We start from the raw sequence: 19,603 nt of genomic DNA on the forward strand, positions 1-19,603 counted from the left end.
GGCAACCTCAAAGGACGTCTGCCCTTTGTCGCCAGCCTCCTACTGCCCGCTATCACAGCCAATCACCTCTCGTCGCTGCTCCTCCCGCTGGCTGCTTGGACCGGGTACGAGGGGCCCTTTTACGCAAGCGCCAGTCCCCGCCTCCTCCCCAGCTCAGCAGAGGGCTGGTTCCTTTGTGATTGGCTTGCAGGGACGGGCAAACCCTTCTTCCGGCTTCGTCCTGAACTTTCCTCTAGTTCAGTGGTGTCGGACAGTGCGAGTACGCGCAGGGGAAATGGCCTTCCATTTTTTTTCTGAGCCGCTTAGGCGGCTATGCCGGTAGGCCAGTGAGTCTCCAGCCATAGGATCGCCTACTGCTACCTGTGTGTTTTGCAAGGATCTGAGCTACTTGGCCATGTGGTTGCTTTATAAGCCGAGTCTGTCAAACAGCAAAGTTTGGTACTGGGCTTTGGGCAAGAGAGGAATCGCGTTTTCTAAAGAAAGGCGTCAGCAAGCGGAGTCCATGGATCAAAAATGCCCCTCGCAACAACCGAGGGTGCTTTTTGGCAGGAAAGAAATACAGGTCTTTTGCCAAGAACCGCCCCGGATTGGTAACCCTTACCTGGAAGATGCTTTCCTCCAGGGTTACCTGAAAGCACATCTGCCCTCCAAGGTCTGTCTTTTATGTAATATACATATATATATATACAATGTTCTCTGATGTCTAGGGAAACCTTAAATGTATTCAATTACTTCCCCCGATTAAAAAAAAAATCTAGTTCTTCACACATTTGACTAGAGTATCCAAAGGCCATCTCAGATATCACCCAATATTTCAGAAAGGAAAATCGAGACAGGCTTGTAACACCCCTACAAGGATCACAGCCCCAGCCCTCACTCTCCATTGCACATTGAGGAAAGTTCTCCCCTCTCTGCTATGTTAATTTACTGTCTAAGAAATGGCTTTATATTGAATCAGGCCATTTGGGCCATCTAGCTCAGTATTGCCTACACAGACTGGCAGCAGCTTTCCAGAATTTCAGGCAGGGACCCTTTCCCAGCACTACCTGGAAATGCGAGGGATTGAACCTGGTACCTTCCACCTGCAAAGCAGATGCTCTATCACAGAGCTGCAGCCTTTCCTCAAAGTAGTTTGCCCTCTGCTGATTAAAAAGCTAAAAGGGTGTTTGTTCTTTAATTTAGTTAGACAAGAATTGCACAATTGTCCTACACTGTCTGTTGTCTGCTGTTAAAACCTCACTAGCAGCAGCAGGTGAAATGTGAACTACATATGGGTAATTACTCTTAAGGCTTTGCTGTTATGGTTTATCTCCACAGCAATTACTAATCTTAGGGGCTAGTAAAGCAAGAGTTCTAATTAAACAGTGCCTCTACAACATTGAACAACAAAGCAATTTGGCTGCTATAAGAAAATTCTGCCCCTGGTATAACAGCTTCCCACTTAGTTATCTTAATTCACCGGCACCTTATTTACAAAATCTAATAATACTTAAATATAGAAGAGCTTTTACCTGAGCTAGATTGAACATACTGCCATCAGCTGTATTAGAAGGGCATTTGAAAACAATTCCACTGCAAAATCGTGCATGCCTATGCGGAGATGGTGGTGTTGAAACAGTAGCGTATGCTATGCTACTCTGCTCTTTCTAGAGAGATTTGAGAAGTGAGCTGATTACTGCACTGTGTTCAACTAACTTCTATATGGCTTTTCCTCTTGCAGACCAAGAGTGGAGGGTGACAGAAATGTCTGCAAATTTTTTAGCAGGTGCCATTAGAACAAGATCTACAATGGTACCTTGAGTTTTAATCTGAAACAATTCCTTTTTAGTCGATAGTTTTACTTGTCCATTTCTCTTACAATGATGGATTTTGAATATACAGTAGGGCCCCACATACGGCGGGTTACATTCCAGACCCCTGCTGAAAAGCAAAACCCGCCAAAAAGCGGAACTCCGTCAATAAAATGGTGCCTGACGCCCAAAAAACTGTAAAAGCAAAACAAGCACCATATGAGTGGAGCCTTACTCTAACTGAAAACCGCCGTATTGGCGGAACGCCGAAAAGTGGACTGCCGAAAAGCAGAGCCCTACTGTATCAATTTTGTTGGTCAGCATTCTACATAAATACTAGAATTTTAGCAGGATTTAATTTGATTAAGCTGTATATCTGGTTTTTATTGTTTTTACTGATTATCTTGATCCATTTCAATCCGGTTTTAGGCCCGGTTTTGGTACCGAAACAGCCTTGGTCGCCCTGTATGATGACCTTTGTCAGGAGAGGGACAGGGGGAGTGTGACCCTGTTGATTCTCCTTGATCTCTCTGTTGGCAAGTAAAGGGTTCCTGAGAGTATTTTTCCATGGCAGAGTTACAAGGCCAAGACGCTCAGAGTCCGTGCAGATCTCAAGGACAAGTATCCAAGGCAACCAGCTGGCCTTATCTATAAGACTTGGCAGATCTGGCCAGTTGGTGTGGGGGTCGAGGAGTTTGTACAGAGAGAGAGCTTGTGATATATTCTATTGTCAGTAAAGTGACTCTTAAAACTTATTACTTGTCTGGCTCATTGCTTCAACTGGCATCTAGCCTGTCACTATACTGTTCTGCATCCTGGGCATCTGCTTGCGCCAGATACAACATCCAACACTCTCAGCTGCTTTTGATACCATCGACCATGGTATCCTTCTGGGAAGACTCATGGAGTTGGGAGTTGGGGGTACTGCCTGGCAGTGGCTCCGCTCCTACTTGGTGGGTCGTCACCAGAGGGTAGTGCTTGGGGAACGTTACTCGATACCCTGGACTCTCCATTGTGGAGTCCCACAGGGATCGGTACTGTCCCCCATGCTCTTTAACATCTACATGAAGCCGCTGGGTGCGGTCATCAGGAGTTTTGGGGTGCGTTGTCATCAGTATGCTGATGACACGCAACTCTATTTCTCCTTTTCATCTTCCTCAGGTGAGGCTGTTAACATACTAAACCGTTGCCTGGCCGCGATAATGGACTGGATGAGAGCGAACAAACTGAAGCTCAATCCCGACAAGACTGAGACGATGTTGGTGAGTCCTTCCCCTGCCCAGATGGTGGATGTTCATCCTGTTCTCGATGGGGTTACACTCCCCTTGAAGGAACAGGTTCGTAGCTTGGGAGTTCTTTTCGATCCTTCCTTGTCACTGGAGGCCCAGGTGGCCTCGGTGGCACGGAATGCTTTCTACCATCTTCGTTTGGTAGCCCAGCTACGTCCCTATCTGGACGGTGATGACCTCACCTCTGTTGTTCATGCTCTGGTAACTTCTAGATTGGACTACTGCAATGCGCTTTACGTTGGGCTGCCCTTGAAGATAATTTGGAAACTACAGCTAGTCCAGAATGCAGCGGCCAGATTGCTGACGCGGACCAGAAGGTCCGCTCATATAACACCTGCTCTGGCTCGTCTGCACTGGCTCCCTATTTGTTTCCGGGCTAGATTCAAAGTGCTGGTTTTGACCTATAAAGCCTTACACGGCATGGGACCACAATACCTGGTGGAACGCCTCTCCCAATATGAACCTACCCATACACTGCGCTCAACATCTAAGGCCCTCCTCTGAGTGCCATCTCATCGAGAAGCTCGGAGGGTGGTGACTAGATCTAGGGCCTTTTCGGTGGTGGCCCCCGAATTGTGGAACAGTCTTTTCGATGAGGTGCGCCTGGCGCCGACGCTGCTATCCTTTCGGCGTCAGGTGAAAACCTTTTTATTCTCCCAGGCATTTTAAAGTGTATTTTAATCTGTTTTTTAAAATGTATTTTAACTGTACTTTTTATGTGGTATTATGATGCTGTTTGCTTTTTGTTGCTATTTGTTTGTTTTTGTTTTTTGATTTTATTGTGTTATTGTAATTATATATTGTGCTGTTTTTATCTCTTGTGTACACCGCCCAGAGAGCTGTTGGCTTAGGGCGGTATATAAATGAAATAAAATAAAAATAAATAAATAAATAATACTGTATATATTCCAATTGCAATTGCTTGTGGCTAATGCAGATAAAGGATTTGGTTTGTTTGGGTAATTATTCATGCGCAGATACGTAGAAGTAAATTTTGGCGTGCATGATAGCCTCCATAGCCACGCCTCCAAGGTGAGTCCAAAAGTACAGGCAGCTGTGTTTGTATCTGTTATTACACCCACCCACCCCAAAGAGCAGCAGTATGTAATATAATACCCAATTTATTAGGATCAGCATGACTGCAATCCTACTTCCTGGAAGTAAGCTTACTTCTGTCTGCATTAAGGTCAGCTTGTAAAACATGCTGAGCTTTAACACACTCAAAAATATCTTTAACCGGCTGAAATGCAACCTTTAGCTTTTAATTTGAAACGCAAATAATCTTGCAAAGAAGTGTTCCATTTAAACTGCTTGCACAAAGCAGGAATGCTATTGAAGAAAAGGAAAGCAGCATTGAGGCTCTGGTTGATTATTTCCTTCATCCTTTGATGCAGCTTAGAACCAGAAGCCACAAACTTGAAAGCCTTGTTATCGTCTCATTGCCAGAGCAAGGAGAGCCTCTCGGTTACCCTGGAGCTCTGGCAGATGACATCACCACCCCAGCTCTGGGGGGAAAAACATGCTCCCTTGTTCTCCCCCCTACTACACCACCGTTCATGCATGTATATCTGTACACTAGAGATTTATGTGTTTGTTTATCAAGATGTATGGACTGCCTAATAAAAAAAACTTTAAATGATTTACATAAAATAGTATAGAATATAAGAAAACACCAAATAAAATCAATCGAGTTTAAGAACAGAGTTTTAAGTGATGGGGAGCACAAGTGGGCAAGTGCTGTTGTGCTCATGTCCTGATTATGGGCTTCCCACAAGCATCTGGTTAGGTCCTATGGAAAGAGAATGCTAAACTAGATGGGTCCGATCCAGCAGGGGTCCTTTGCTATTCTTGTGCTCAGGTCCCTCCACCAGGGAGTGGTGAGGTCAGTCATTTGCAGGGAGCGCAAGACTTTGTTTAATGTTCTCATGCACCTTCTGGAAACTCGTTTTATGAGTGGTGCAAAGGTATGTTCATTTCTCCCTCTCCCCACATTCTTCTACTTTGTAGGTGTTTGCTGAGGTAAGTGTGGAGCTTGAGCGGTTTGGGGGTCGTGTGAAGAATGAAATTGATCTCCTGGGGCGCGAGTGTGAGTTAAACCCTCCTCAGTTGAAGCAGTTTGATGCCTGGGGGCAGCGTGTGGACCAGATTGTCACCTGCCCAGCCTGGAAGAGGATGAAGGAGATCTCAGCTGAGGAAGGGCTAATTGCAGAGGCTTATGAGAGGAGACACTCAAATTGGAGGTAAAAATATAAATTCAGTTGCAGACTCACAGTTAGCCACGCATCAGGCAAGTAACCCTGAACATTTCCATGACCCTTTAATATCATTTAAAGCCAGTTGTTCCTACAATGAGTTTGCCACATCTCTAAAATAAAATAAAGTCATTCTCTGCATGGCACATAGTTGAATTATGGAATTTGCTCCCACAAGGGTAGTGATGGCCACCAACTTGGATGGTTTTAAAAGGAAACGAGGCAAATTCACAGAGGGCACTATCAGTGGCTACTAGTCACAATGACTATGTTCTGCCTCTGAATACCAGTGGCTGGGAATTGCAAGGGAGAGAGTGCTATTGTGCTCATGTCCAGCATGTGGGCTTTCCAGAAGAGGCATCTGGTTGGCCACTGTGAGAACAAGATACTGCACTAGATGGGCCTTTGGCCTGTTCCGTCAGGGCTCTTCTGGTGTTCGTTTGTAGCTGTACCTTAGCTAATCTCTCTCTACAGCAAAGAACATTTGTCCTTGGCGTTTCTAAATTTAGCAGGGCTTCGTTTCTCCTTTCACAGTCGAGTTCACCAGATTGCCAAACTGTATCTCTATGCACCTTCTGCCGGCTTCTTCACGTGTTCTCTCGCCATGACTGATGGTGCAGCAAAAGTAACAGAGGTGAGATTCTCCTACTCAGTGCTTCACAGATATAGCATTCCTGCATTGCTCTGAATTAACTGAAAAGTCTTAGACTTAGGTCGGAGATTCAGTTCCAGAATGCTGCGTCCAAAATAAGACACTCTGTCCATAAATTTCCCTTGCCAAAAGAAATAAAAATAAGAATAAAAACTCCTACCCACAAAAGTATCGTTTGGGACCAAAATATTCTTAATTGCTCTTGTGAAAAACTCAGTCTCTGTCCCCAATTTGTGAGCCCATTCACTCCACCTTCTCCTAATGAAGAGTTACTTGGGTCTTGTCTTCACTGCAAGCTTAGATCTAAACTGAGAAAGAATGCTGTCAGAAACCCTGGAGAGCTGCTGCCAGTCAGTGTAGACAACATTGAGCTGGATTGACCAATGGTCTGGCTTGGTATGTGACAGCTTGCTATGTTTTTAGATAGCAATGTAGCCCAAAGCCTCCCCTGATCAGGCCAGAGTGAGAGGAAGCAAACACTGGTGCGTGCTCTGCCTCAGGGCTCTGCTTAGACCCAAGAGGAGGTGGAGCAACCAGCTCTGCTGTAAAACTCTTCAGTCTCTGCCTGGAATTGCTTAGCCTTGCAATCCAGCTACTCCTTGCAGGACTCTGGACAGCTTTGGTCCAGGGTTCCTGGGTGTATCCCTGCTGTTCCTTCCAAGGTCATAGCTGTGCACACACCATGCATTTAAAGCACATCCCTACCTCCAGAGTGCTGAGAATTGTAGCTCTATGAGGGGTAAACTACAGTTCCCAGGATTGTCGGGGTGTGTGTGCATGTGTGCTTTAAATGTATTGTGTATACACAGCTCCTGTTGGACAGCTCCCCAGATGGTCTAGGCCTCTCATTGAAAACTCACTCCTGCTGCTTGTGTCCTACCACCACACTCAGCCCTTAGAAGTCATCATCCCAGTTTGGCACCAAGTTGATTTTGGGATCTAAAGAAATCCTGTTTCCCCCCTCCCCTTTCTCTCTGTCCTGCAACTTCAACAGTCCTTGGGTATCCCCAAGCCCCTGGAGGAAGCCTTTATTCATTTGACATCACGTGATCCCCTCAAATTTTGGACCTCTGGCCAGTGGATGACTGAACGCAAAGGGGGCTCAGATGTTGGTAAGTGTGCCCCAAAATGGGAAGGCCGAGTATCGGCTCTTTTCAGTAATACACAATGCCTCCTTAACCAATGAGTGGTGGTACAGCTAGGTAATTTTATACCTAGAACTCAGTGGTCTTGTGTGTGTGAGGGCATATTCCTTCAGTTGTGTAGTGCACTAAACATATTTCTCTCCCCCCACTATTCCCTGCTGACAACGTTCCTCATAGAGCAAAACAGTATATCAACCCTGATGACAATGAAAATAATATTCTGAGCATGTACAATTTCACATTTTAAAAACTCACTTAACCCAGCACCGTCACGACTGCAGGAATAAAATGTTATCCCCCCATACGCAGTCTCTTAGTTTCTAATATGATTCTGTTTGGGTATGTTGCTCTGTGTATACTCGTTTAGAATGTGAATAAGAAAGAGAAATAAATTATGATGTATCTAAAACGTTCAATGGCCTTATGACAGTTTGTAAACTTAAAAAGAGATCTCTCTGCAAGGTTTTGTCAAATAGGCCAGACATTCGCTGGCCCCATAGCAATCACTGGTGCTGGGTGGGATACAGCCAGTCCTACAGCTTGCACACCTTGCAGCTGCTTACAGTTGCCTAGCACTGCTTATACATAACCTTAGGAGCATAGGAAGCTGCCTTATACCCAGTCAGTATTGTCTACAGCAACCGGCAGCAGCTCTCCAAGGTTTCAAGCAGGGTTCTCTTCCAGCCGTATCTGGCGACAGTGGGGATTGAACCTGGGACCTTCTGCATGGTAGACAGATGCTCTGCCACTGAGCTGTGGCCCTTCCCCAAAGTTTACCTAGATGTCAACCTCTTTTCCCTTTGTATGACTGAATGATTGATAGTATCGCTTTTTATTCAGCTTGAAGCCTGTGCTGGTCCTTTATGAAGATCCCCAGCAGCTAAGTGCGTACGTTCTTTTCTTGCAGCTGGTGGCACAGAGACCATTGCCCTGGAACGCCCTGATGGTAGCTACAGTCTCCATGGCTTGAAATGGTTCACGTCAGCCACCGATTCGGATATGACATTGACACTGGCAAGGACTGTGGCTGCCAACGGGCAAATAGAGCAGGTCAGATTCCCAGATGGCCTAAGGAAGAGGAAGGAGCAGCAAGGAAGCAGAAGCCAGTAACATAGGAGGGGGGGGGAACAGGATCAGCTGATCAGTGCTTATAGGAAGTCTGGCTTTGGGCAGGGATCAGCTGCACTAAAGAGTTCCCACTTGAGAACTTCATAGTGTGGCTGATCTCTGCAGGGCTTGCTGTCACTACCTATCTGCCTTGCTTGCCAAGGAACAGTTGGGAACGCTCTTTAAGGATCTTGACAGTTCTTTTTGCAGCCGCATCTTTACCTACTCCACGCTTATGTCACACATAATGTCAGGTGTGGGGCAGACGGGTGTAGTTTGGGGAAAATAGTGTTGCGGGCCAAATTAGGGCCCTTGCTGGCCTTAATGTGGCCCTCGGTCTGAAGGTTCCCACACTGCAGCAATGCATTGCATGATGTCTTTGTTTGTAGCTCCATTCTCTTTAGCCATTCTCACCTCAGCATCCTTGGCTGCAGGGCTCCAAAGGCCTGTCTCTGTTCTACCTGGAAGTACGCAATAAGGAGGGGAAGCTGAACGGAATCGAGATCCAACGGCTGAAAGAGAAGCTGGGCACAAGGCAGGTGCCGACTGCGGAGCTGCTCCTGGATGGAGCCAGGGCATTCCGGGTAAGCCAAACGGGTGGCGCAGAGAACACGTGGGGACCCAAAGCTCACTTTCTGCTCCCCAGCTCAGGGAGGTGGGAAGGGAAGGGGGTCTGGAGCAGGGCAGGTCTCTGGATTTTGCCCATAGGGGGGGCTGTTGTGTAGGAGCAAACAGGACCTCTAGTGGCCAATGCAGCATGCATCAGAATTTTAGTTTCTTTAGGAAAAAGCATGACACTGGTGAGCAACGCCAGCTGAAATCTTATGGTACCTAGAGGAAAGCTGAGCAGGCCTCTTAGGTGTATCCATGTGCACGACAGTGATGGTGGGATGCGCCGTTGGCATCCTTCACAGCCTTTCCTCATAGCTTTTACCCTGTGGTCCCTACCTTTCAAGTCCACTTGTTCGTTAGTCTTCCTGCCCTTCCTGCCTCTATTATGCAGGTCCTTCCCAAAGAATGGGGTCTTAATTTTCATTAACATTTGCTTTGAATGCTTCAGGTTTATTCTGTTTACAGAGCCCCCCACCTCCTTTCCCATTCCTCTTGTTTATCACATATAAGCTACTCTTCCTTTCCCTGTATCTGTGCAAATTCAACTTTGACTGCAGAATTGGCGCAGAGTTCCCACAGCTTTGCATGGGCGTTTGGCCAGGGAAAAAGGCTATTATAGGCTTTTATGCCCCCAGGGAGCAAAGAGATTTCCTGTTAGCAACCCGCAATCCAGTCCATAGCAGTTGACTTCATTCTAGCTCCTGCTTCTTCCAGATCTCTGCAGAGGGCCAGGGTGTGGCTTCCATTGCCAGCATGCTGACCATCACTAGGATCCATAATGCCATTTCTGCCGTTGCAAGCATGAGAAGGTGATTCTTGCCCCCTTCCCTGAGACTTACTGGACAGGATCCAAGGGGTGCCTTGGCGTAGTTAGCTATTTGAATTATGCTGTTGTCTGAAGGAGTGTTTTAAGTAAAATGAAGTTGGCTACAAAAATTAATCCCGAAAATACACTTTAGAAGCTCCTGACTTCCAAACTGTGGTAGCGTCTTGGAAGCAGCTTGTACAAAATGAAGACCCTTGTTCAACTCAATTCCAGTCACATGCACACCATACATTTAAAGCACATGAGTTCCCACAAAGACTCATGAGAACTGTAGTTTGTTAAAGGTGCTGGGAATTGCAGCTCTGTGATTCTTTGGGAGAAGCCATGTGCGTGAAATGTGCATTAAATGTATGGTGTGGATGCAACTTTCCTGTTCTGTCTGTTTGCAAATAAATCAACTGCTTATATGCTACCCTTACTTACCTTAAGCAAAAGTTTATGCGGAGCAAGGGTGGGGAAGCTGTGGCCTTCCAGAAGTTGTGAGACTGCCACTTCCTCATCCCTGGCTAGTGATTATGCTGGCTGGGGCTGATGGGACTCGGAGTCCAACATCATCTGGAGGACCACAGGTTCCCCTCCCACATTATTGAGAAATGGGAACACTGTTGTCATATTGGGGAGACATAGATCTCTAGGTGGGAGGATGTTTATAATACGTGAGCAATGAAGTCGTCGTGCCTCAAGTGTAAGACCTTAAGTAGTCAACTCCCACGATAGCAAAGTGATACTTTTAAAGTGTAATTAAGGTATGACATGGGAGCATGAAAAGCATAGCTGGGTGTATTTAATTAGCTAAAAATGACCACTCCTTGTGGAGTGGCTTTGCTCCCACCTCCAGAGTGATCACCATGGCAAGGGATTATGCCACCAAGAGGGAAAGCTTTGGGAAAACCCTGAAGGATCACCCGCTGCACATGCAGACCTTGGCTCGAATGGAGGTGAGCATTCAGAACTGCTGTTTTTGTGTGGCCTTGATTGTTAAGGGCAAGGAGTGCCAGTGCAGCACCTGTGGGCGCAATGGTGCCTTTGAGGTCTTCCACTGGGACCCACAAAGTTTCTGCCCCTCCACAGCATCCATGCTCATGGTCCCCTTGGTCATGAGGTGGTGACAGTGGCTTCCTCTTTCTCCCTTAAAAGTCCGTAGAACCGAAGGAAGAAGTTGGAAGAGTGACTCTCTTTTCCAACACTTGCTTTCGGCTTTCAAGATTAATTTTACTGGATCCGACTTTAACCCAGATCCCTTAGAAAAGGAAAGTGCCTGGGTGTGCCCCTTCTGTTTTTCTTAGTCTTGTGGGGGTGGGGACGAGAAGCGACTGGGTGGTGGCAGTAGCATCCGTGACACTCATTCAGGGCCTAAAAAGGATGGTGGCCTCTGATTAAGAGGAAGCCCCTGACAAAGTAGTAAGTAGGTTCTTCTCACTGTAGACTTCCTGACATTAATTGGCCTCCAAGTGTTGTTAGGGGAACATCTCCCATCATCCCTGACCATTGGCCATGCAGTCTGGGGCTGATGGGAGTTGGAGTCCAAGAGCATCTGGAGGGCCACAGATGTTCCCCATCCCTGGCCTGTTATTGAAGTAATTCTACATGTCTGAAGCACCCTGAGCTTCATTTATCCAAATGCCATAGTTTCAAGCCTGGAAGCGGGCCTATGGCAAGTCAATCTGTAGAACAAGCACTTTTACAAGTGTCACATAATGTTCATTCCGCAGTTGCAAGAAATTGATATTTTAGTGTTGCAGCGCTTACTCTTTCAAAATCCTTGCCTTGCATTGATATTAGGCAGGCAATCTGCTGAGATTTATCTTTTGATGATTACTATGTGTTTTAATGTCTGTTTTTATTGCTATTTTTAATGAACATTTTGTACTGTTTTATGTAAACTGCTTAGAGTTTTTTTTATCAGACAGTATATAAAAAAATATATATATTTTTATTAAGCAGCGTATAAATGTGGCCATTTAGCCATACTGAACCACAGAATTACAGAGCACTTCAGAGAAAAAGTTAGGATCCCTTTTGATGTCAGGTTAGAAAAACCTCTTCCTTAATTAATATGGCAGCAACTGGAAAACAATGTTTGTCTCACTTAGCCACGGGATTGCCTAGGCCTAAAAAAGGACATAGGAAGCTTCCTTGCATTGAGTCAGACCATTGGTCTGTCTAGCTCAGTCATGTCTACACTGGCAGTAGCTCTCCAGGGTTTCAGGCAGCTAGTCTCTCCCAGCCTGGAGATACTAGGGACTGAACCCAGGACCTTCTGCATACAAAGCAATGCTTTGTTACTGAGCTATGGCCCTTACCCAGTATGGCTTCTCTGGTTCTCTAGCCTGGTCCTGATTAGTGAAAAACATTGGGCAGCCCCCGCCCAAATGACCCCCGACTGTCTTGCCCGCGCAGGTTCAAACCCGAGGAGCATTCCTGCTGCTGATGGAGATGGGGAGACTGCTTGGGCTGGAAGAAACCAAGAACGCCACACAGCAGGAACAGCACATGCTTAGGCTGCTGACACCCGTGGTGAAACTTTACACTGGGAAACAGGTAGATCGTTTCCTTTCTTCCTGGACTCTGATGCACAAAGGAAGGATGCATATAGGAGCCACACGTTGACTGGGGCTGGGGAAGGAAAAGAAGGACCAAAGTTTGTTGTTGCTTAATGGTCAAGTGATGCTGTTCTCAGGTGCAGACACTGCACAGTGGGATTGTACCCCATGCCATCACTCTGACCCAGTTCGTTGACAGCTCTATATGTTATGCACATTGTGTGTATGAGGAAGCCGGCAGAGACCAGGGCAGGCTCTATGGATATTAAAGGTTTATGGGAAGATGCATATACCAGAGTTATATGTTGCAGGCTGTTGCTGTTATCTCCGAAGGGCTGGAGTGTTTCGGAGGGCAGGGCTACATGGAAGATACAGGCTTGGCAGCAGCTTCCCGGGATGCCCAGGTACTGAGCCACCACAAAAAAGAAAACACCCCAAATTGTCTTTTCCTGACCTCCTCCTTTCACAGCTTGAACCCTACAGCAGTGCTACTTGAGCAGAGAAGGGGATGGAAAGTGAATCTAAAGTCTACATTGTGCTTCTGTTGTTTTGACTCTTCCTCGCCAATAGCTCTTGCTTGCCGCAGCCTTCTCAAGCTCACAACAGAACTAGACCAGCCCTCAGAATCGGCACTCTTTGATAGATTTCAGAAGGCTACCTGTGTTCATTTCTTACAGCAAAAGGAGAATTTGGGGCACCTTAAAGACTTAGAGATTTACTAAACATATTTTATCTCTTTGAAGAAATAACAGTAGTCCTGAGAAACTGCATCCAACTCACAATTAACACTGAAGTTAAAGAGTCCCAGGTATTTCAAAAGTAAATCCAGTTACAAACTGTAGAGAAATAGCTGCTCTAAACTATTTCTAAGATGTTCTGTGTGAACAACTACTAATCCCAGAGACAGAAGAAATCTAAACAAGTTTTTATCTTTGGTGTAAGAGTAGATACATTTCTGAACTTCAGAACGTTTACCTAGCAGAACTGTGAAGGTATTTTTTTTCTCAGCTACAAAGAGCATGATCTGGGAATAGTTACAGACACAAAGCAGGTTGGATGATTTACTATATAGATTTCAGGAAAGATGCTTCATTTGGAGTGATAAGCAGTTGTTTCTACTCTTCCATCCCTTACCGGTTCAGTCTCTCACCTTTCTTCAATGTTTTATATTGCGGTGACCCTTGTGATTCCCTTTTGCTGCCCCACTTTTCTTTACAACTAATCGCAGAATCTCACTGGCTGTTTCCCCAACAGGTGCTAACAATCTGGGAGGGAACAACAAATATCCTCTCTCTGGATGTTCTGCGCGCCCTTGTCAAGAGCCAAGGAAAAGTGCTGGATGCGTTTTTCTCTACTGCCCAGGTGAGCTCTCTGTAATTACTTTACAGATGTCACTGCCGCATATGTAATCCTCAGCTACTTTCCCCAACCTGATACCCTCCAGATGGTGTGGACTACAGTTCCCATCAGCCCCAGCCAGCACAGTCATACTGATGGGAGTTGTAGTCCAAACTATCTGGAGGGCACTAGGTTGGGGAATACCACACTAAGCCATTGTTAAGGCTGCAAAGGGGAAGGGGGAGAGAATTAAGGGAGAGGGAAGTGCAAAATTCCTGGCCTCTTAACTATGATAAAAGAGTTTTGCAACATTATGTCTACATTCTGCCCAGAGGGATTTTTAAAAAGTGACTTTAGGATAGGAGATAAAATTCAAACGTCAGAAAGACAAAAACAGATGGTTATTTTCTAGACATCATGCATCAGTGGAGTAGGGGCCACACTTATTAACAAGCCACTATACTTTTAACAGCCATGCTGGCTGGGCTGATGAGAGCAGAAGTCCAAAACCCCTGGAGGACACCAAGCTGGGGAAGGCTGCTGTAAGAGGTGGCAATAGCATCTGATCTAGGTGGCCTGACTGTTAGCCACGATGCCAAATGGAGCCTCCAAATACAGAGACATTCTACCAGATGCTGGGAGATTGCTGGACCCATATTGTTCTCCTTTTGAGCTTCCCTCGAACATTTATTTGAACACAGAGTACTGAGCCGGGCAGATAGCTTTAGGAATATGGTGAAAGCACACCTCTGCCTAGAGCCACACTTTCTATATTACTATGTGACAAATGGTTTTATACTGAGGCACAAGTTGAGCTCAGAGAATGTTGTAGACACCTCTGTGTGTTTGTGTATACACATACACACACTTTTGTTACTTAAAAAAATTGTGTAAGCCTGCTGTGAGTTTGGAGGCTCCTTCCATATTTACCTTGGCAGCTGGACAATCCTAGCTCAATGATACGCTTTCGTATTCAAACACCACATGCTGGGAATATTTGTCTCTTGAACTCCCCCACCAGGTATACGGAATAGCCCCTATTGAAGCTGCCCACTGTATTGGATACTGCATGACTTTGCAACTGCAGCAGAGCTTACAAAAACCCTGGCTAATTTAATGTCCTCTGAATCCAGAGCTGCTGCTTTGTATTTGCCAGGAGCAGGAGCAGCACTGAAGGTTTGACACCCCACCTTCATTAATTTAGCTGGCTGATGTGAATAGCTACTGTGATTAATTTGCAGACATCTAAGTTTAACATAATGGACCCAGACTGTCTTTTTTAATATTTCACCACACATGTTGTTGGAGTCCCCCATCAGCCCCAGCCAGCCTGACCACTACTCAAGGATGAGGGGAGTTGTAGTCTAGTTGTGGTCCAAGGGTATGGTCTGAAGGCACACCAGGCCACTGGGTTTGCTGAAACCAAGCAGGCCTGGCCAATGCCTGGATGGGAAACCACATGTATGCTGCCTTGGGTTCCTTGATGAAAGAAAGGCGGGGTATAAATGTAAGAAAATAAAAACATGTGGAGGATCACACTTACACTATAGGATAGCACTTATACCGCTGATGAACTCAAGTTCACAAGAGCTTGTGCCATACGAACTTCTGTTAATCTTTTAAGGTGCCACAAGGCTTTTTCTTGTTTTTGCTAAAGTAGACTAACATAGCTACCCATCTCTTAAAAAAATTAAGAAGTTAGAACTGAAAAGATGGTTTGGATTGGATAGCAGTACTGGGTGTTTTGAGAAACACTCTGTTTATCCTGTGACTGATTTCCTTGCAGGCCAAGTCGAAGGTGGCTCTTGGCTTCTCTGAACTAGAACCTTCTGTGCAAAGAGTTGAAAACGCTCTTCACAAACTCAGACAGTTCACTCAGAAAATAAGCTCAAAGGAGGCAGTCGGGATGCAGCTGGCTGCAAGAGACTTTGCCTACACTCTCGCACGGATCTATGGAGGTAGTTGAAAGCATTGTGAAAGAATTGCTTTGCCAACTTATTACAAAATGATTTGGAGTTAAGTGCAGTGAGTTACAGGGAACCTTATGATCTCTGGGTGTTTCTTGATGATCATCTGACCCAACAGTGCGCTGTAAGTCTATAAAAATGTAAATGCTGCCTTCAAGTCGATTGCGACTTATGGCGACCCTATGAAGAGGGTTTTCATGAGGCTGAGAGGCAGTGACTGGCCCAAGGTCCCCCAGTGAGCTTCATGGCTATGTGGGGATTCGAAGCCTGGTCTTCCAGGTTGCAGTCACAAAATTCTGGCTGGACACACAGCCACATAGTAAGTAAGGCACTCTCCTAAGTAGGTTTAAAATGCCCTAATGTAAAAGATGCAAAGAACTGGGGCTGGGTAGGAGAGAAGAAAAGAAACCCGTAACTGAGAAACTGTTTCCAATATGCACTGTGAAGATCAAAAATAAAACTACAATAAGCGCAAAATGTGCTTTTATTCCCAATGCAAACATATCTAGCTTCCTCATGCCACACAGCAAGAAGGTAGCACCAAATCAGTGGAGCTAAAAAAGAATTAAATTCCCATCACACAGCTGAATTTATTGGAAAGCCAACACATACCAAGTAGGAGTACCTCATTTTCATTCAGGTGATTGTTCCTAAAAACGTGTCCTGAATTCTAAGAAACTGATGGATGCACAGTCTTCTGTCCCTCCCAACTACCCTAGCCTTACGTAAGCAGGTTGGCAGTGGGCAATAATCTTTTTGTCACTTGAGAAACACACAATGGCCCAGTCATCTTCCTTTCAACTTTTGCCTTGTGAATAAAGTCTGGCAGGGATACCATCCAATGGGGGGGGGTAGGAGAGGAAGAGATGGCAGTAGATCTTGAGTCCTGCTGCTTCAGTGATATTTGGGTTTATGCAGGGGCTAAAACATTCACAAACTAGCCCATACGCTCCACAAGCCCACTTGCTTTACTTTTGAATGTCAGCTGCTTTGGGTCACTTCAGTGAATACAGCAACTAGCAGAAATAATAAATAAAATGTGGGCCAGAATGATTCAGGCGTGACTGGCAGATCTCCCTGGCACAAGGGGGAGGAACCTTTTTCAGGTAGGAGGCTGCATTCTATTCTGGGCAACCTTGCCAGTGGTGGGCAGGGCCAGAGGCAAAAGTAGGCGGAGCAGCAAATGTTAATTTGACCTTTGTGCAGTAGACTAGGGTCTATGCACACTCACATACTTCTCTCTATCCTCCATCCAAGCAAGCAAGATTATTAAACATTCCAGCCAGGTAAAAACACTCAAGGAGGCTATGAAGCAAGGCTGGTGAGGGGTGTGGCTTGGGCAGGGTCTCAAGGGCCAGATAGGCCAAATTTGTCCCCTGGGCCTGAGGCCCCACATGCCTGCTCTAACAGCATAATGCGCTTGGATGATAGCCCAGAAATGTTAACAGCCTATGCGTTTGCTTTATGTAGGAGTTCTCTTGCTGGAACATGCTGCCAGGCCTAACGCATCAGCCACGGACATCTATACTGCTCAGAGGTATTCAATAAGCTTATCCCAGCCTTCAAAGCAAGGACTGAAGAAAGAGATGGGCAGTCCTGGAACGCCGAAAGTCAATGTAGCTGTCTAGGATGACGACGGCTCAAGCGAAAGGGGCCTAATTGAAAGGACAGGGGTGTGTGATATGGGCGAGGAGGTGGCCGACTCTCGCATAACCAGTTCAAATTCTTCAGCAGGGGTTGTCCAGTATTATTTGGCTTTCTCAAGAGACCCCACATGCTTGTGGTCATTAGGCTCTAGAGCGTGAATGGTAGGGCAGATGCTATCAACTCTCTTAGATATCAATATTAGACCCTGATGACTGAGGGATGGCACTGGGTTTCCAAAATGCATTAAGGCAAAGGTTGTAGTTGAACCTTTAAACATTACCTGCAGCAAGAGAGAGACTGATGTGTTCAAAGTTTAAAACTAGGTTTTCACTTCAAAGGGCTTTACTGCATCTCTTACAGATGGTGTCACCAAGACCTCTGCCCTGTCGACAGTGAAGACAAAGCTGGCGCTTACAGCACTGAAGCAGCTTCTATGGATACTTCCTTGGTTTACGACAGACATCCAGTTCTGAAAGGAAGGCTGTAACAAAGAATAAAGAGAGCAAAAGAGATACTATGCGCTATCCTGGAATAAAAAGCAGAGGGAGTGTACTCTAAGAGATAAAACAGTGTAATTTGCCCTGGAGTAAGGTGGTAAACGTAATCATACCTGCACATCCCACTCTCTCATACTTGCCATTGCCTAGATAGAAAAAGTGTGCTGGAACGCATGTTAGGTGCTGTGAACTTCGGTGATGTCCAAGCTGAGGTCAATAGTAGAAGGCTTGTGCTATGGCTGACTTGGGCCTGAAAGTCTCTTTAAGGCTAAGCATATCTGCTGTGCATTGAATGGTTTACTATTGAGGCAGTCCACAAATGAATCAATCAAAATCTCTCAATGAATATTAAGTATGGTCCTCACTACATCTTGAGTGCGTAAGTCAGACAATTGATAAGGTGAACACTATTGGAACAAATGCAAGCTTTACAGCATTGGAGAGAAAAATGCTTTTCTGTTAAAATCAAATAAAAGTTAATAAATGCTTTTAAAAAGTTCTGTTTGGCAATTAAATATTTGAAGAGCAGCATCTGCATTAAACAAAAAACTGGCGTTAGCGACCAGTCCCCAGCTGTGTGGTTCTGAAAGCTGGTTTCCTTCCTCCAAGTTCCTGCATGAGAGATGTGTAGAATCCCATGAAGCCTTTGTGTTTTCTTCAAAAGAGTGGAAGTACCCCTCTTGGTTTCAATGTGAGATTGCATTGCCCCAATATTGTGGTTGCACAACATGACAATGAATCCTAGAAGGCCCAAAGCAATTCAGCTCTTCCTGCGCAGGCAGATAGTGCCACCCAAAATGCATCCTGGACAACACAAGTATACATTTGGCCAGATGTTGGCAGAAGTAGACCACAGGCCACTGGGAAGTTTCTGCTGGATTCATCTAGCACCCGTTGGTGGCTGCAATTCTTGCAAAGGATGCTAGATTAAGTGGACCTTGACCCTGATGTAGTAAGGCACCAGTTATTCAAATGAGAGCATGAGACAAGAAGCAGGTCTTGCTCCTAAGAGTTTCCTTCCCTGCAACCACCGAGATGACATTCATTATGAACAAGGAGATCCTGCATTCAAGTGAGTAGGGTCTCCTCTTTTCATCTAACTTCCATCAACCATGAGGGAAGAGTGCACGAGCCCAAGGCTGGATGCAATTATTTATTATTATTAATAATTGATTAGATTTATAACCCATCCTTCCAATAGGAGCCCAGAGAGGCAATCCATGGGTGCAAGTCACAACTGAACAGTCTTTTAAGCTATTCCTGTACCTGCGAGTTCATGGCATTACAAGTATATGAAGACGGCTTGGCAAAACCAACAAGCTCATTATGGAATATAAACCAAACCTGATCTGCAAAGACAGGTGGCATTGACGCTTGCAGTGTGACAAGTTCTCTGCATGCAGCAAGCTCTTGCCTAAAAATTTTGGGAAAAGAAATTGATACCACTAGATGTGATGTTGGCCACTAGAGCTTAAAATGGCTTTAAAGGGAAATTAAAGAAATTCATGGAGGATAAGGCTGTCAGTGGCTACTAGTCATGACGGCTTATGTGCACCCTTCAGGTTCAAAGGTATCGTGCCTCTTGGTATGTTCTGCGTGGGTAAGTGAGGACTGTTGCCTTGGTGGTGGGCTTCTCAGAGGCACCTGATTGGCCGTTATTGGGAAAGGGCCTTTGATCTGATTGGGCAGGGGTCTTCTGGTGTTATGTTTACAAGGGGCATAAACAATACCCAGTGTTTGTGAGAAAGGATATGGCCCAAGATACACTGGCTAAAAATTACCTGCAAATGAACAGGGCAAAATTATATATAGCACACTCTCTCTGTATTCATCCTGACTAATAAGTTCTGAAGGCTCTGTCTTTGCCTGCACAACTTTATTTTATTTATACCCTGCGTTTCTCCCTGAAGCAGCCGAGGGCAGCAAACAACCCATTTT

At 45.5% G+C, this 19,603-nt stretch overlaps 2 protein-coding genes across 2 annotated transcripts in view; one reads left to right on the forward strand and one right to left on the reverse strand.

Annotated features, from left to right (window-relative positions):
* The window catches only part of HORMAD2 (HORMA domain containing 2), a 40,045-nt gene extending 38,393 nt beyond the window's left edge, over positions 1 to 1,652 (reverse strand). The window contains exon 1 of the mRNA XM_061602424.1: positions 1,512 to 1,652. The gene's annotated coding sequence lies outside the window, so the exon portion shown is untranslated. The remainder of the gene's footprint in view (positions 1 to 1,511) is intronic.
* On the forward strand, positions 220 to 18,161 carry LOC133373119 (acyl-CoA dehydrogenase family member 11-like). Its single transcript, XM_061602423.1, has 14 exons — positions 220 to 652; positions 5,087 to 5,319; positions 5,866 to 5,965; positions 6,978 to 7,095; positions 8,036 to 8,178; positions 8,670 to 8,819; positions 9,562 to 9,656; positions 10,512 to 10,611; positions 12,074 to 12,214; positions 12,528 to 12,620; positions 13,471 to 13,578; positions 15,341 to 15,512; positions 16,992 to 17,058; positions 17,529 to 18,161. Exons 1-14 carry the CDS (start codon positions 395 to 397, stop codon positions 17,653 to 17,655), a joined length of 1,905 nt encoding a protein of 634 aa, XP_061458407.1. The 5' UTR covers positions 220 to 394; the 3' UTR covers positions 17,656 to 18,161.
* Positions 18,162 to 19,603: the final 1,442 nt, after the last annotated feature.

This window comes from Rhineura floridana, chromosome 19 (assembly GCF_030035675.1).
Source record: "Rhineura floridana isolate rRhiFlo1 chromosome 19, rRhiFlo1.hap2, whole genome shotgun sequence".
Lineage (NCBI taxonomy): Eukaryota > Metazoa > Chordata > Lepidosauria > Squamata > Rhineuridae > Rhineura > Rhineura floridana.

Bases quoted from the DNA above. Each gene is read 5' to 3' on its own strand.
- LOC133373119 (XM_061602423.1), top strand. From the start codon at position 395: ATGTGGTTGCTTTATAAGCCGAGTCTGTCAAACAGCAAAGTTTGGTAC. The intron at 653-5,086 runs GTCTGTCTTTTA...TCTACTTTGTAG, and splicing joins AAGCACATCTGCCCTCCAAG to GTGTTTGCTGAGGTAAGTGT. The intron at 7,096-8,035 runs GTAAGTGTGCCC...CTTTTCTTGCAG, and splicing joins CAAAGGGGGCTCAGATGTTG to CTGGTGGCACAGAGACCATT.